Source organism: Trifolium pratense, linkage group LG4 (assembly GCF_020283565.1).
Source record: "Trifolium pratense cultivar HEN17-A07 linkage group LG4, ARS_RC_1.1, whole genome shotgun sequence".
Lineage (NCBI taxonomy): Eukaryota > Viridiplantae > Streptophyta > Magnoliopsida > Fabales > Fabaceae > Trifolium > Trifolium pratense.
This window is the reverse complement of record NC_060062.1, coordinates 58,935,810-58,954,914: the sequence shown is the minus strand read 5'-3', so window position 1 is coordinate 58,954,914 and position 19,105 is coordinate 58,935,810. Positions and strand designations below refer to the sequence as shown.

Below are 19,105 nucleotides of genomic sequence, written 5' to 3'. Positions count from 1 at the left end.
CAAACTCATCCTCATTCATCTCATCCTCTTGACCATCAGCAGAAGATTCTTCTTCAATATCAAGAAGCTGAGTCTTAAGAGCCTTAGAAGTAGTCCTAGTTGACTGTAAAGCCACTGACTTGGACTTCTTCTTAGTTTCTGAGTCAGCATCCAGAACCATCTCATGGCTTATGAGATTGCTTATCAGAGCTTCAAGACTCAGAGTCTTGAGATTTTGAGCTTCCTCTATTGCAGTGACCTTGGGTCTCCAAGCAATAGGAAGACTTCTCAGAATCTTCTGAACATGGTCATAGGTGGAATAACTTCTCTTAAGAGCTTTAAGACCAGATACAAGGATTTGAAACCTTGTAAACATAGTCTCAATGTTTTCATCTTGTTGCATAGTGAATAGTTCATATTGCCTTATCAAGAGACTAGCTTTGGCCTCTTGAACCTTTTCATTACCATCATAGGTAGCACACATAGAATCAAAGATAGATTTGGCAGTAGACTTGTTCTCTATTCTGACATAATCTTCATGTCTAATAGCACCAACAACAATGTCCTTTACTCTATGATGCTTAGTGTAGGTTTTTAAGTTAGCTGGTGTGAGTAACTTTCTATGCTCAATGGACAACCTTCCATGTTCATTTAAGTTTTCAAAAGTTACTCCCAGCTCAACCAAATCCCACAACTCATGATCAATAGCAGTAATATTGCTATACAGTCTTTCCTTCCACCACTCAAATAATGATGCATCACCATTGAATATAGGGGCTTTTCTATTGCCACTATGTTCATGTGATTCATTACTTAAGTAGTCATAACCAAAGGCATTTCTAGGACCACCACCAGCACCACTGGCCTCACCGGCTTCACCGGTTGTTCTAGTGCTACTATCGTCTCCTCCAGACATAGTGTTCTCATAAGATCTTTACTGTCTCACTGTTAAGTGAAAGTAACAGACCAGAGCTCTAGATACCAATTGAAGGTGTGAAAACACAAGAAGGGGGGGGTTGAATTGTGTTTTAGCCAAGTTTAAATCTTTTTCAAGTTCTTAACTTAACTACAACGGCAGCGGATAAATAACACAATAAACAAGATAAGAGAGAGAGAGATCACACACAAGCAATTTATACTGGTTCCTCCCACAAAACGAGAGTAGTCCAGTCCCCTTGCACTTCCAAGGGATTTCACTATAATCACACAAGATTACACCTGCTCAAGCACACAAGCAAGAGACTTCTCAACAATGCTCAAGCACACAAGCTTAAGACTTCACACTTAAGCACACAAGCTTAAGTTTCCTCAAGTAATAGTAAAGTATATGAAAATATACAAAAGCTCTTAGATGAACCTAAAGAGAGCAAATACAAAGAGTACAGAGTATTTGACTAAAGTGCAAAAACACTTGATAAGAGGTTCAGAGCTTGTATACACAGAATTCAGAGTTTGTTCAGCGCACGTTCAATCCTTGATAATTGTGTTTTCATTGCAGTTGATCCTTCTAGTATATATATCACCAGAAAAGAGTCGTTGCAAAAAGAACCGTTGGAGTTGATAATCTTTTGTCTTCAAGCAATCTGTCTTGATGCAGTTTGTTTGTATCTAAAACTGAGTAAGAGTTTCAGACACTTTGACTACTGCAGAGTGGACTTTCCTTATTCAGCTAACAAAACTGAGAACCCACGTTCTCAAGAGAGTACAGACAAACTGAGGGTAGCTGAACTGATCAGGCTTGAAGGGTCATTTTCTTCATTGGTAGAAGAGTTGTCTTGCAAAGGGAATCTTTACAGATATCAAAAAAGATCTTCAGAGGTTGATGAGGCTTTAGTCACTCAAGAAGTTCTGAAGACTTCATCCTCTGAAGGTTGTAACTTCTGATGTCCAACATCTTCTGAGCGCTTGTGAACTTCTGAATTCACATCCTCTGAGCTTTCACTCAGAGCTTATTTGATGCTTATATCTGCACACTTAAAATAAATTTTTAGTCCTTCCAATTGTTTATTAATACTTTGTTATCATCAAAACCTTTATAGATTTAGGGGCTAACATTTTAAATCAATTTTGTTCCAACAGCTTAATATTAATATAGCGCTCGTGCTGACTATAACATCTTCTCTTTGTTGCGCATTTTATTTTGACATTGTTTAGAGTTGGACACATCGACGTAGTTTTTAGGATATACAAGAAATTGATTTTGATCTACTTTGCTAAATTATCATGACTTTTTGCTAATCAATCTGAGCCCCTCCCCCATTTACTGTTTTAATCAACCCGAGTATAATATAATTTTTGAGCTACTAATTCATTTCAACCATGTCGATACAAACTTAAAATTATTACTTCATTCATGATATTTTGGCACACTTGCCAAAATGCCAACAAAGACCTTCGACACAAAAGGATTGAGACAAAGTCTATTCTCATCTTCTAGGCAAGTGTAGATGATTAAGCGATGTCAATGTGAAATTTTATCTACGATCTAGACAACAATTAAATAATTCAAGGGAAGAAAGTGATATTCTAAGATCGTCATCCTTTGGACATCACAAATGATCAAGAAAAGTCAACTCAACAACTCACTCCAATCTAGACATCAGTTGGAGATTTCTTCAATCCTCTAGACCGCCACTTATCCATTTGGTAAAGAGCGATTTCTTTAGAAAACACTATGTCATAACAAAATATTCAAACATAAGTGTGTCTCCAAGAAATGTTCAAATAGCGTCAGCTCAAAGTCGTACAAGATGTGAATATCGTAATTGTACGAAGTTGTACTCATCCACGATAGGCAAACCTTTATATCTCAATTGCTATATTGCAACAACTTTATTTGTATCAAGATAAATAGAAGATTCAGAAGAATTAGTTGAGTGTGTGCACTTATGCTAAATCGCCAAAACATGTTTGGATTATGATTCCTATATTCGCATTAAGGCACATGGGACTCTAGGTTACACTACCCATAACGGATAAATGACACTTGCATTGAATGTATGTTCCTCAATTCCACTCACACAGCGGGACCTACAATATATTTATGCAAATCCTCGTGCATATCCACTCCTACATATACACATATTAACTCATAAAAAAAATACAAATGATACTTAATAAAAACTTCAATAGTCTTTTTATATTTAGGGTTTAGACTTTTTTTTCTAGATAAATGTATGGTATTGGACATGAGCCAAATTATAATTTATAAATGATAAAAGGCGTAATTAATTATAAATAAAAAATAGATAGACCACGGGTCAACCCGCGAACTTGCAGATTTAACCCGCATAACCCACGGTTTTAACGGTCTAACCCACACGAGCAAAATTATAAATGGTCAGAAAAAAAATTGGCCTTAAATCCGCGCGGGTTGCGGGTTAAACAGGTTGGACCGCATACCTTAGCCCATATACCCAACTCTAGTTGAGGTCGAACTTCACTAGGTTGGATCTAGACATTGGATCTTGAGAAACCACATACATAAATGACTTTTGACACAACAGTTTCACCTAAAATCTTAAGGCATTAAATTTATGACGACTTCTCTCATTTATATGCCACTCAACCTCTACTCTTCCAACTAATATGAGACTTAACTCATACTTGATAAATCTCAAGATCTACTCTTAAGATCTCCACGTCCACCATCCATCACCATCTATGTTGAAGAAATTGAAGAAATATGAATGTATCAATGTAAAATAGCGTTTTTCTAATACGATGAGTTTAAAATTGGACAGTTATCAATTTTGGTAAAACTAAAGCAAAAAATGTAATATTTAATTAAAATTTATTACAAGTAGTAAGAGTGCACATTTAAACATTTTTAATTTTTTTTGATAATCAAATGATATTATATTATAATATAAGGGGTACTCAAACCCTTACAACAAAGAACAAGTAACTCAAGAGTTATGGATACACGACAACGAACCTAAACACCAACTAGAAAAAGGAATACAAACTACCAAACCGACGGGAGAACCATAACCAAGAAGTAAGCTTAATCTCTTCTAAAAGCGCTGACACATCCATAATGTCACCGTTGAAAATAACGTTGTTTCGGACTTTCCATAAATTCCAAGTGGTGGCCAACCAAACCAAATGACAAATACACCCCTTATCTTTAACATTGAACAACTCGCCAAAGGCCATAAAATGGTCGATTCCTTCCGCTCTCAAAGTGTTGGCGTTGTATGGTTGGCCTCATTTTGCTAAAACATGTGATCTTTCTTGATGTGGAACTACATGCTTCCACCATCCAGTATAAGCAAGATGTTTGGTACAATGCTTCAACATTGGATACCACATCCAGTAGGCCGGGCCTGTGTATGTTGGGATCTCGCGCCTAAGTTCTAAATATGGAATCCATAATAAATGATCGTTTGTGATAAGGAGCGTTGTCACGCATAATTATTAATGGATCTCGTGATCAAGTTTTGCTTACTAATCAGATCTTCAAGTTAAGGAAACAAAACATTTTAATCGAAGAATATTCCTTGAAGGATCCATTAATCAAGCTATGCCATTGAAGCCTAACTGAAGACCTAGCCTGAGCTCGTGAAGGCTATTTAAAGAAGGTTGAAGCCTTTGTTCAAACAACTGAAACCAGATTTGAGTCTTATAAAGCGTGAGTTTAGGTTTTAGTATTGTGTCTATTGTGTTCTAAGTCTTGTGTTGATTTCCCACTAGACTAGGAACTGTGTGTTTGTGCATTGTAATATCTCTGGAGCTTCTAAGCAAGGAGATAGTGTGTGTATACCATTCCAAAGCTTTTAAGCACGGAAGTGGTGTGAGTGTTTTATGAAGTGTGTCTTCACATATTAAATCTAGTATTGTACGATCACAGTGGCTGTGGTCAAGAGGAGGTGAGCGGAGGTTCTCATACCTAGGTGTGTCTTAGGTAGGATATAGCACGGGTGGTGATTAGGTGAGAAGTCATAAACGGGAGGTTTATTGAGGGCTTCAAACTAATACTATCATAGTGGATTCACTCCTGGATTGGTATCCCCCAGAGTAGGCTTATGCTGAACTGGGTTAACAAATTACTGTGTTAATTTACTTTCAGTTTTGTTTAGTTTATTATTCCTTGTGTATGCGCTGTTGGATGTTGGATCATTGATTCACGCATTAAAAGTGTACTATAGTGGTGGAGCGTTGAGTACAACATCTTAATACTAGTGTGCCAGAATTTCAATTGGCATCAGAGCAGGCACCCTGCTCGAAACTCAGGGTGAGCTTCAGGGACGGAAAATTCTGGTGAGATGGACAAGGAAGGAGGAACGGTTTCTAAACCACCACTGCTAACTGGGCCTGAGAACTATGACTACTGGAAAGCTAAGATGATGGTGTTTCTTAAATCCATTGATAGAAGAACATGGAAAGCTGTAGAAAATGGATGGGAACCCCCTATGGTCATTGATAAGGATGGAAAGCTAACAGGTGAAATCAAGCCTAATAAAGACTATTCCAAAGACGAGGATGACCTAGCTCTGGGAAATTCAAAAGCCTTGAATGCCATATTCAATGGGGTGGACATCAACATGTTCAGACTTGTTAAACGATGCACTGTAGCCAAACAGGCGTGGGAAATACTCAGGAAAGCACATGAAGGAACCAACAAGGTAAAGCTGTCCAAACTTCAGATGCTTCGCACAAATTTTGAAAATCTGAGTATGAAGGAAGAAGAGACTATTCATGACTTTCACATGAATATTTTAGAATTTGCAAATTCATTTGATGCCTTGGGAGAACCCATATCAGATGAAAAACTGGTGAGCAAAATTCTCAGATCTCTACCTAAGAGGTTTGACATGAAAGTAACAGCAATAGAAGAATCTCAGGATCTGGCCAACATTCAAGTGGATGAACTAATAGGCTCACTTCAAACCTATGAGATGAGCATAAACCAAAGAAAAGAGAAGAAAAACAAAAGTTTGGCTTTTACTTCTAATACTACAGAAGATGATGAGATAGATATGGAGAGTGATGAAAGTTTATCTGAAGCCATGGTGTTACTTGGTAGACAGTTCAATCGTATCATGAAGAGGATGGATAAAAGAAATAAATTCAATGGTCCAAACACCAAATCTGACTTCAACAATAAGTTCAATGGTCCAAGCACCAAATCTGACTCCAACAAACCTGTATCTACTCAAAGGAGGACCAGAAGTGATGACAAAGGTACTTCATCTAGAGGAGTTCAGTGTCATGAGTGCGAAGGATTTGGCCATATCAAATCTGAATGTCCTACTTTTCTGAAGAAGAAGAAGAGTCTTGCTGTTACTTGGTCAGATGAGGATGATTCAGAAGAAGATGAAGGTGAATCTGCTAAACTTGTCAATGCATTGACAGGTGTCTATGAATCTGATGCTGAATCATGCGATGAAACATCATATGAAGAACTGCTGGCTACCTATAAGGACTTATTCATCAGGAGCAATGAATTCTGCAAAGCCTTGGAAAAACAAAAGGAGACAAATTGTCAACTTCAGGCCGAGAAGAATGAATGTCTGGATATAATTAAGACTCTCAACAAAGAGATTGAAAAGCTGAATGAAGACTTGGAGCATGCTAGAAAACAAGTTAGAGTTTTTGCATCAGGAGAAGAAAAGTTTCAAGCCATGCTGCTAAAACAAAGTGCTGGTAAGAAACCTATTGGCTTTGATTACGAGATAGTGGATCAAGAAATGGGTTACAACAAAGCTACAATCACTACCCCCATTGATAAAACTTTTCCTGTTAGTGGTGGGTTACTACCTCCTCACCCTCCCACACATCAGGGAACTGACACATGGTTAAAACCCAAGCAGCATGTCCAGACTAACTCGATGCCTCAACACCCGCCTCACCATCAATACAACAGGTCAAGATCTAGGACTAAAAGAAGGAATTGGAGGTGTCATTATTGTGGTAGGAAAGGGCACATTAGACCTTATTGCTACAAACTGTACGGCTATCCACAGAATTCAAGGCCACTTGAACCCAAATCTGAGAACGTGAATGTCAAGAAAGAATGGAAGAAGAAGGAAGATGGTGTAAGCTTGATAGCTCATACATCACTGCGGGCATCATCTAGACAAGATTGGTATTTTGACAGTGGATGCTCTAGACACATGACTGGAGTGGAAGGGTATCTAGCCAACCTAAGGTCCTATGCCACAAGCTTTGTAACATTTGGAGATGGAGCTAAGGGAGAAATAAAAGGAATTGGAAACCTAATTGATAATGGGTTACCAAACTTAGACAATGTTCTGTTAGTAAAAGGACTTACAGCAAATTTGATTAGCATCAGTCAACTATGTGACCAAGGCATGAAGGTGAACTTCACACAATCTGAATGTCTTGTTACAGATGAAGAAGGAAAACTGATAATGAAGGGAGTAAGGTCCAAAGACAATTGTTACTTGTGGGTGTCTGAAGAAGGAAATTATATGTCTACCTGCCTCATAAGCAAAAATGAGGAAGTCAAACTCTGGCATCAAAAGTTGGGTCATCTACACCTGAGAGGAATGAAAAAGGCCATAGCTGAAGAAGCAATCAGAGGATTACCCAAGCTAAAGATAGACGAAGGAACAATATGTGGAGAATGTCAGATAGGCAAACAAACCAAGGTGGCGCACCCAAGGCTTCAACATCAATCTACTACCAGAACACTTGAATTGTTACACATGGATTTGATGGGACCTATGCAGACTGAAAGTCTTGGAGGAAAAAGGTATGCTTTTGTTATGGTGGATGATTTCTCTAGATTTACATGGATAGACTTCCTTAGAGAAAAATCAGATAGTTTTGAAACATTTAGAAACTTATGTGTACAACTTCAAAGAGAAAAGGGGTCTGTCATCATAAGGATCAGAAGTGATCATGGAAAGGAATTTGAGAATAGCAAATTCTATGATTTCTGTGCAGCAGAAGGTATCCAACATGAATTCTCTGCTCCCATAACACCACAACAAAATGGTGTAGTAGAGAGAAAGAATAGAACCATTCAAGAGTCTGCTAGGGTAATGCTTCATGCCAAGGGTCTTCCATATCAGTTCTGGGCAGAGGCTATGAGTACAGCCTGCTACATACACAACCGTGTAACACTCAAAAAGGGAACATCTGCAACCTTGTATGAATTATGGAAGGGAAGAAAGCCAACTGTGAAACACTTTCACATTTTTGGGAGTAAATGCTACATTCTTGCTGACAGAGAACCAAGACGAAAACTTGATCCTAAAAGTGAAGAAGGTATATTACTGGGATATTCCTTGAATAGCAGAGCCTACAGGGTCTATAACACAAAAACCAAAGTCATTATGGAAACGATCAATGTTGTGATTGATGATGCACCATCCACTCAACCATCGGATGTGGAAACTGATGTTGAACCATCTCCTGACAACTCTGATGAGATGACACAAAGTGAAAAGTCTGAATTAAAAGGTGATGAATCTGATCAAGACTCTGCACCTGCCCCAGCAAAAGCACCATCTATTAGGACACAGAAGAATCACCCTAAAGATCTAATCATAGGTGATCCAGACCAGGGCATTGCTACCAGAAGAAAGATTGATGCTATCTCAAACACTTGTTTTGTATCAAAATTTGAGCCTAAAAACATAAAAGAGGCTCTTACTGATGAGTTCTGGATTGAAGCAATGCAAGAGGAATTGAATCAATTCAAGAGAAATGAAGTCTGGGACCTTGTTCCAAGACCACATGGAGTAAATGTCATAGGCACTAAATGGATATACAAGAATAAGTCTGATGAGAAGGGTACAGTAACAAGGAATAAGGCAAGACTGGTAGCTCAAGGCTACACTCAGGTGGAGGGAATTGACTTTGATGAGACCTTTGCTCCCGTGGCAAGACTAGAATCCATAAGGCTGCTTCTTGGTGTAGCTTGCATCCTCAAACTCAAACTCTACCAAATGGATGTCAAGAGCGCCTTTCTAAATGGGTATCTTCATGAAGAAGTATTTGTTGAACAGCCCAAAGGTTTCATAGATCCAAATCATCCGGATCATGTCTACAAACTGAAAAAGGCTTTGTATGGCTTGAAACAAGCACCAAGGGCTTGGTATGAAAGGTTAACTGAATTCCTGATTAACCAAGGATACAAGAAAGGTGGAAATGACAAGACCTTATTTGTCAAAGAAATGAATGGAAACTTGTTGATAGCACAGATATATGTTGATGACATAGTCTTTGGAGGGATGGCGGAACCGATGGTCCAACACTTTGTGAGACAGATGCAGTCTGAATTTGAGATGAGCTTGGTAGGAGAATTAACCTATTTTCTTGGATTACAGGTGAAACAGATGGAAGACACAATATTTGTGTCTCAAAGCAAGTATGCTAAAAATATCATAAAGAAATTTGGCATGGAAAATGCTGCACACAAAAGAACACCTGCTGCCACACATCTAAAATTAACCAAGGATGAGAAAGGTGTAGATGTAGACCAAAGCCTGTATAGAAGCATGATAGGGAGCCTACTGTACCTCACAGCAAGCAGGCCTGACATCACCTTTGCTGTTGGTGTATGTGCTAGGTACCAAGCTGAGCCAAAGATGAGCCATCTTACACAAGTAAAAAGAATCTTGAAGTATGTCAATGCAACCTCTGATTATGGAATAATGTATTCCCATACCAACAATGCTAGGTTGATGGGATATTGTGATGCAGATTGGGCTGGATGTGCAAATGACAGAAAAAGCACCTCTGGAGGATGTTTTTATCTAGGAGAAAATCTTATCTCATGGTTTAGCAAGAAACAAAACTGTGTTTCTCTATCCACTGCAGAAGCTGAGTACATTGCAGCTGGGAGTAGTTGCTCTCAATTATTGTGGATGAAGCAGATGCTTAAGGAATACAATGTTGAACAGGATGCTCTAACATTGTACTGTGACAATTTAAGCGCCATAAATATTTCAAAAAATCCTATTCAGCACAGTAGAACAAAGCATATTGACATTCGCCATCACTTCATCAGGGATTTAGTGGAAGAGAATATTGTGAAATTGGAGCATGTTGCAACTGAAGAACAGGTAGCTGATATTTTTACCAAAGCTTTAGATGCAAATCAGTTTGAAAGGCTTAGGGGCAAATTGGGGATTTGCCTATATGAGGAATTATAGCAGTTAAGGCATTATGTGCGCGCAACCGTTTTTTTCTCCAAATTTCAACTATTGGCGCACGTAAATCAAGGAAAGACAAAAATAACTTTCCATAACTTCTCAATTACACGCTATCATCTCTCATATCATCATTATTCCTTTCCAAAACCTTCAACTTCCTCTGAACTCTTTGCTGCGATCTGCAAACACAAACCATCATCACAAATCATCAAAAACTTCAAAAACTTCAACAATCTCCGTGTGAAAATGTCTCAATCCTCCGGTTCCACTCAGATAAAAAACAAACTTGTTGATGCTGTGAAAACAAGATCAAAATCTAAGAAGGAAGGATCAACTGTTGTGGTCAATGCGACACCCATATCAAGTATCCCTGCTACTAGTTCGAAAAAGAAGAAGTCTGCAAAATCCACTAAGAAAGTAAGTGAATCGTCTCCCTCAATCTCTATTAAGTCTGATTCTGTTAGGTCTAAGAAGAAGAAACCCCAATCTCCCATAAAAAGGGGTTTGAGCATGTCTGATCTATACTTGAATAAGGATCCTTATGAAACTGCGAATGTGGAATCGCATGATGTTGCCTCCGGCAAAAATGCGAATGTTGAATCGTCTGTTAAATCTGTGTCAGAAAAGGTGAATCAAGAAAACCCTTCTGTAGAGGAAAACCCTAGTACTGTTGAAACCCTAGGAAAAACCCAAAATATTGCTGAGAATGTTGGTGTGAGCAATAATCCTAGTGCTCCTGAGAGTATGACAGTTCCCACGAATGTCATAACTGATGTTGCTGAAAAATCTCAAGAAAAGGCTGTTGTAACCGATGCCCCAACTGGTGTTGAACCATCCACTATACCAACTGATGCTGAGAAGGATGTTGAAGCATCCAAAGGAGGATCTAGCCCACATGCTAACACTGCCACTGGGTCGTTTGGCAGTGGATCTAATACTGAAGCTTCCACTGAAGAGGAAGTAAACAAAGAAAGTACCCCTGAAGATGTGGCTGATTCTGAACCAGAAAATGAAGCTGGTGAAGATTCTGAGAAAACCACCAATGAAGAGCAGGACATAGTAGATGTTGATGAAGTCCCCTCTGAAGAAGATCTGTAACCTCCACCTACTCAGAAAGGAATTGGGAGAAGACTGAGAAGCAGGACCACTACACCTGCACCTGCTGTTACCACTACCCCTGCTGTCACCAAGAAAGCAAAGGACACTACTCTGAAGCCTGTCAAGTATGGGCCTAAGAAAAGTTGGAGCAAGTCTATACCTCCTCCTGAAAAGAAAAAGGGTGTACTGAAAAGAAAGAGTGCACCATCAAGTGACTCTGAATTTGAAGCTGAAAAGGATGACTCAAGCATCAAGCCTCCTGCTAAGAAGGCTATGTCTGCTAAGAAGGCCATGCCTCAATCTGTTGCTCCTGACATTGAAGACTTTCCTTGTGACAATGTTTCATTTCATCTTCCATCCTATGCTCAACGATGGGGAATCATTTGCAAACGAAGATTGGCTCTGGAAAGGGAACTAGGTAAAGATATTCTGGAATGTGAAGAGATTGTGAGTTTGATCAATGATGCTGGATTGATCAAAACTGTGTGGGGCTTAGGCTCCTGCTATGAGAAGCTGGTTAGGGAGTTTGTTGTCAACATTCCTATAGGTTGTGACAATCCCTTGGACAAAGAATTTCAGAAGGTATTTGTTCGAGGAAAATGTGTGACATTTTCTCCAAGTGTGATCAACAAGGTGCTAGGTAATGCTGATGATCCTCACCCTGACATAGATGTATCTGACAATGTGGTCTGCAAAACTATCACAGCTGAAAAGGTGAAAACCTGGCCAAAGAAGGCGAAGGTACCTGCTGTCAAGCTAACCCAAAAGTATGCCATCTTGAATCGTATTGCATCTGTCAACTGGGTTCCTACAACACATGCATCTGATATTGCAACAAATCTGGGTAAGCTCATTTATATGATTGGTACTGGTACTAAGTTTAATGCTGGTCTATATATTTTCAATCAAGTTGTGCAGCATGCTAAAACCTCTGTCACCAAGCAACCCATTGCATTTCCAACTTTGATCTGTGACATCATCTTGTCCCAACATCCGAATATAAGGCATGAGGATGAGTCTGCTAAGAAAAGGGCAACTCCTTTGTCCATTCATCAGAAGCTGTTCAGTAAACAGCATGCTCCAGATATTGCTGGACCATCAAATGCTGCTGCTGACACTCCTATGACAAGGAAGGAGATGATTGCTATGCTGGAAGCAAACTGTAAAGAGCTAGATGAAAAGAAGTTGCAGTTTGAAAGGATGATACATGCTCTCAGGGTTGAAGAGGCTGCAGCTCAAGCAGCTGATGCAGATGATGATGGTTCTAGTGGTGGAGAAGAAGCTGACTCAGATACTGAAGGAGAAGAAAGTGATTCCCCCCCAAGTGCTTCTGTGTAATTCTGATGTTTTCTTATTTGGATTTTATCTTTTTGTTTTGCATGTCTGTGGGCTGAGCCCTGAATTTAGCACCTAGTGTGCATGGTTTGTAATATTTTGTCTGCACTTTCTGTTCTGCTACTATCTGCACGGTCTTTGGATATTTTTTTTTATGTAGTTCCCATTTTGTCTATTTTATGGCTAAAAAGGGGGAGTAGTTATTGTATGCCATAATAGATGCTGAGCTTGATGTGCCATCAGATGCTGGATCATCTGAATACTCCTATGCATGAATTAAGGGGGAGTAAGACGAACTTGGTACTCGATTCTATTCTTGAGGGGGAGCAATATTCTTGCTTAGCACACAATGTGCTACTGCATGTTGAAGCATCATCTGTTCCTGAGAATTTATTTTTCTCCGTTTTGAGGGAATTTATTTTTCCCCAGTGTTTCTTTTATGAGAATCTTATACTCTCTATTGGCAAATCTCTATGAGGCTCTTGTGCTTATCCTTCCGCTGTTGCATGCCTCTGAAGTTCTAATGTGATACATGATAAATATGCTATTTGTTTTTGAGGGGTTATTAAAACAAGCATGTTAAATTATTCTACTTTACTTCATGATTGTGTGCCTACGTTGAGTTGAAGAAAAGGTAGCCTGTGTATCCCTTTAGGACGGTTGAAATTATCTTAGGATGTTTTAGCCAAAAATTGCCAAAGGGGGAGATTGTTGGCGTTGTATGGTTGGCCTCATTTTGCTAAAACATGTGATCTTTCTTGATGTGGAACTACATGCTTCCACCATCCAGTATAAGCAAGATGTTCGGTACAATGCTTCAACATTGGATACCACATCCAGTAGGCCGGGCCTGTGTATGTTGGGATCTCGCGCCTAAGTTCTAAATATGGAATCCATAATAAATGATCGTTTGTGATAAGGAGCGTTGTCACGCATAATTATTAATGGATCTCGTGATCAAGTTTTGCTTACTAATCAGATCTTCAAGTTAAGGAAACAAAACATTTTAATCGAAGAATATTCCTTGAAGGATCCATTAATCAAGCTATGCCATTGAAGCCTAACTGAAGACCTAGCCTGAGCTCGTGAAGGCTATTTAAAGAAGGTTGAAGCCTTTGTTCAAACAACTGAAACCAGATTTGAGTCTTATAAAGCGTGAGTTTAGGTTTTAGTATTGTGTCTATTGTGTTCTAAGTCTTGTGTTGATTTCCCACTAGACTAGGAACTGTGTGTTTGTGCATTGTAATATCTCTGGAGCTTCTAAGCAAGGAGATAGTGTGTGTATACCATTCCAAAGCTTTTAAGCACGGAAGTGGTGTGAGTGTTTTATGAAGTGTGTCTTCACATATTAAATCTAGTATTGTACGATCACAGTGGCTGTGGTCAAGAGGAGGTGAGCGGAGGTTCTCATACCTAGGTGTGTCTTAGGTAGGATATAGCACGGGTGGTGATTAGGTGAGAAGTCATAAACGGGAGGTTTATTGAGGGCTTCAAACTAATACTATCATAGTGGATTCACTCCTGGATTGGTATCCCCCAGAGTAGGCTTATGCTGAACTGGGTTAACAAATTACTGTGTTAATTTACTTTCAGTTTTGTTTAGTTTATTATTCCTTGTGTATGCGCTGTTGGATGTTGGATCATTGATTCACGCATTAAAAGTGTACTATAGTGGTGGAGCGTTGAGTACAACATCTTAATACTAGTGTGCCAGAATTTCACAAAGGAAGAGAGTTTTGAAACCAAGATAAAACTTTGTTCCATACTCCATTACTAAAATGGCACGAGAAGAAAAGGTGTGCACTATCCTCAATATGCTGGAAACAAAAAACACATGGAAGATCATGGGGATTAAATAATATACATTTGCGATGAACAACGACCCTTGTTGGTAATTTGTTTAAAATTAGCCTCCACCCAAAAAAACTAATTTTAGATGGTACATTTGTTCTCCATAACCGTTGTATAGCATCTAACACCTTGTTATCCAAAGTTTCGGCCTGCCTTGAAGATAATAAACTAGCATAGCTGGATTTCACCGAAAAAATACCGTTAACGTTTGGTATCCAATGCCAATGGTCGAGAGCGGTCGACTGGAAAGAAAAACCAGAAAACAGCCCTTCAAGTTCCAAAAGCCGCTGCTCATCATTCTCATCCAACGGAGCAAGCCAACTCCATCTCCATAGTGGTACCGTAACAGAGCTATCCAAACGCTCAACCACCTTTGCATATTTGTCCGCCTCATGAACATACAAATCAGGAAACAAATCACACAATACTTGAGACCCAAACCATTTGAAATTCCATAATTATATATCATTACTATTACCAACACAACAACCGATGTTGGACTTAAACCAACTAGAACTACAGCTTTTCCCCGAACCGATGATATCACGCTACCATAAGGATGAATTACGACCTGCTATAATATCATGACAACCCAATAGCGGAGAAGGTAAGTGACCATACCTGTGACACAGCAACTCGATCCAAATGGCATTATCATGATTCAAGTGTTGAGACAAAATCCTATTTTGATGTTTTAAAGATAACAACCCTTAATTAAATTTTAATTTGATTCTGATCATTTTGTGATCTAACAAGTGCTCTTGAGTGATTTAATTTAAGAACAGATGCAATGGATTAAATTAACCTTGTTTCACTCATAAGAAAAGAATCTAACACGTTTTAGACAAATCTGCCTCAGAGAATGATCTCAGATTGGTCTCCAGACTCACGTGTTCAAAAGCATAAGCACTTATTCAAGTCAACTTGGTACAAGACAAGAATGAACTTTTAAGTTGGACTTATTAAAGGATCATAACAGTGCAAATAAGTCATTTAAGACAAGGAATTGATTTTGGTTCTTGAGCTTACTCGAATAAGCTTCTTTAAGGAATAATAACTTCACATCTTGCAACAAGGCTTTATGTTCTCCAAGAACATCATTAAAGAAGTTAATCTAGACCAATGAGAACTCAACAACAAGTACATACAGCTTGCAAGGAAGCTTCATATCTGATCCAAGTACAAGCTTATGACATGGGTGGCTACACTCTCCCATAAAATAGTACTTATCTCACTATTCATGTGTCCTTTGAAGGACAAGTGAACAGTGGCTACTCTATGCCTTTGATGAAGAGTTCACAGCTGTTTGACAACTTGCAACAACTTGCAACAGCTCTATTTTCGTTGGACCTTATCCACACCATCTCAGAGAATGGTCTCCAACGTCCTGGAGAATGATCTCCCAGTTTCTGCACTTAGGTGGCAATCTTATCCAAAGGAATTCAAATCTTATTTTCTCACATGGGAAATACATTTGCAAAGGATATACACTCAGAGACAACTCATTGACAGTTGGTTAAAGAATATTTCTGACCAACAAGTATAATGTGACAGTCAGAGACCATTAGAAGAATGATCTCCTGAAGCATCTAAAGGACAGATTCACATGGACTGTTTTGTTTCTCTCACATCGGCTAGTTCTTCACTCACAACGTATATGTGTGATGTCCAAGCAACAAATGAGCATCTCCATCTATAAATAGCACGTTGATTTGGTTGGAAGAGCAAGAACTTGAAGCACACAAAGCAATCTAATACATTAAATCAAGCTCTCCTTTTCACTCTTACTCTAAAGCTCTTTAGAAATCTAGGATCATATATTTGTAGAGTACTTTGAGTGTATCAATTTGTAAGCTTCACATCCGGTTAGGTGTATAAGCTTAGATCTAAAAGAAATCATTGAAAAATCATTAGGATTCTCTCAAGTCAATTGGGTATAATTAATTGAGGTTACCTTGTAAAGGTAGAGCAGCTGGTTATAGCTGGGTACTTTCTGATCTTGGTTTAGATCATAAAGGGTCTTTGATCTGGGCTTAGATCAAAGGGAAGTTTTCTGTAATCTTGGTCTAGATTATAGTGGATAATCTCACGCAAGTGGGGACTGGAGTAGCCCATACTATTAAGGGGTGAACCAGGATAAATTCATTGTGTTATTCTCTCTTCCCTTACTCCTTTTTATTTGTGCAAGCACTAACTCATTTTACTGCACTTATATTCCAGGAGAACGTTCTCCAGTTAGTCTAACCATTTACTGTCATAGTGTGTATTGTGCTTAAATTGTTTTGCAGTTAAAATTTTAAAGGGTCACAATTCAAACCCCCTTTCTTGTGACAAACATTGTTACTTCAATTGGCATCAGAGCACTGCCTCTAAAAGCTAAGCATCTAACAAGTGCTTGAGGAAAAGAGTCAGGAAGGAAGTAATGTCTAAACCTGCAAAATTCATCTCAGAAGGAGGATCATCAACTAGACCACCTCTTTTTGAAGGAAATGACTACTACTACTGGAAAGACAAGATGGAATTGTTTCTTAGGTCACAAGATATCAACATGTGGGCTGTAGTAGAAGTTGGAGACTATGCTCCACTGGTCAAAGATTCATTCACACCAAAACCACAGCTTGAGTGGACAACTCAAGAATCTGACAGGGTACTACTAAACACTAAAGCTCAATTATTTATTAAAAGTGCTTTGTGCAGGGAAGAATATGACAAGATCATGGAATGCAAGACGGCCAAAGAAATGTGGACCACTCTTCAAACACACCATGAAGGAACCAGCCACATAAAAGAAACAAGGATTGACATAGGAGTACGAAAGTTTGAACTGTTTGAAATGAATAACAGTGAAACTATAGATCAAATGTATGGACGGTTTACAGTCATCATAAATGAGCTAAATTCTCTTGGTAAAAAATATACCACACATGAGAGAATAAGAAAGCTACTAAGATGTCTACCAGAAGAATGGAGACACATAGTAACTGCAATAACTGTAGCAAAAGATCTCAAAACAATGGATCTGGAAGATTTCATTGGATCTTTAAAAGCTCATGTAGAAATACTTCAAGAGAAGAAACCAGCAAAGAACAAAACGATTGCTCTAGAATCACAAGTAGAAGAAAACTTAAAAAGGGAAATAACATGTGATGAAGAGAATCCTCTTCAACAAGATGATGAAGAAGAAATGGCTTTTCTCTCAAGAAGAATCCAAAAGCTAATGATGAGAAGAAATCAAATCAAAAGATCATTCCCATCAAGAAGAAATGAAACTGACTTAAGTCAAGTAAAATGCTACGGATGCAATCAAACTGGACATTACAAAAATGAATGTCCAAAGCTAAGGCAAAGAAAACCTCCCTACAACAAATCCATGATGGCTACATAGGACGATCTAGAAGAATTACCAGAAGAAGAAGAAGCAAATGTTTGCCTAATGATCAGAACTGACTTTGATGAGGTAAACCTTGAACCTTGTTCATCATGCATGAAAACTGAAAAATTATTTGATAATCTCTTATATGATTCACAAATTACTGCTCAAAAATATGATCAACTTAAAATTGAACTTACTAGAGTAATTCAAGAAAAAGATGAATATAAAACTAAAAATAAAATTTTAGAAGAAACTTTGGAAAAAGCTCAGCATGATCTAGATAAAGTTTATAAGTTAAAAGAAAACTTAGAACTAAAACAAAGTGTTTCAATTTTAGAAAAAGACATAACCAAATGTGTGAAAGCTACTGAAACTTTTGAAAATATTATAGGAGTTCAACAAAGAGTTGTTGATAAAAATGAAATAGGTTCTAAAACGTATCAAACAATTTATGATAAAAATTTCTTACCTAAAAAGGATCAAAAAATAAAAAGACTATTTTGTTCCTTCTGTCATAAACATGGACATATAAGATACTTTTGCTTTAAGAAAAGATCTACACACCATGTAAAAGATCATTCTCCAGATAATCTCCAAAACTATTTTCAAAAGAAATCATACAAAAGATCACCTCATAAGAAAATACCATTTAAAAACACTAACCATCAAGGACCCAAAACACTATGGGTACCAAAAGTCTTACTAAACTCAAATGCAGGAATGTCTGCTAGCAGTCAAGAAAAAGCCATGGTACTTGGACAGTGGCTGCTCGAGGCACATGACCGGAGACAGACACTGTAACACCCAAACCCATTATTTATATATTTCTACCTTAGTAAATTCTTTTTCAAAATACGCAACGGAAAATCACATTTAATTTATTGAATATCGGTTCGAGTATTACACTCCTCTACCAAAATAATACTAATGTAGTTAATTAGTAAAAATACTTGTTTATACAAATGTTAAATCAACTAATGTATTTATTAGCTATACAAAACAACCTAGATAAGGAGACTCTATATACATATAAAACCCCTTTTCCCGTGTCACAATCAGAGCAGAGCTTCACCGACGACTCGACATCGAATACCACAAAACCTGTAAATCTGGACCCCCAACGGTCCAGCACATAACACATAAAAGAGAGTTAGATAACATACTCAAATTATACAAGTGTAAGTAAATGGTACTTAAACACTTCTTCATAAAAACATGCATAATCATACATTATACATATACATCACCATCATTCATGCATATTCATATATCATGCATATACTTCATTTATCACCTAATCAAACATCCACAAAATACACCAAACATATAGTTTCACGTC

General features: G+C 38.1%; 2 protein-coding genes across 2 annotated transcripts; both read left to right on the top strand.

The window, feature by feature from the left end:
• The first annotated feature begins 10,355 nt into the window (after nt 1-10,355).
• LOC123923031 lies at nt 10,356-16,669 on the top strand. The gene is made up of 3 exons (XM_045975683.1): nt 10,356-11,168; nt 11,223-12,516; nt 16,614-16,669. The coding sequence occupies exons 1-3, from the start codon at nt 10,356-10,358 to the stop codon at nt 16,667-16,669; spliced, it is 2,163 nt and encodes a 720-aa protein (XP_045831639.1).
• Nucleotides 16,670-16,815: 146 nt separating this feature from the next.
• LOC123923030 lies at nt 16,816-17,778 on the top strand. Its single transcript, XM_045975682.1, has one exon. It carries the CDS (start codon nt 16,816-16,818, stop codon nt 17,776-17,778), a length of 963 nt encoding a protein of 320 aa, XP_045831638.1.
• Nucleotides 17,779-19,105: the final 1,327 nt, after the last annotated feature.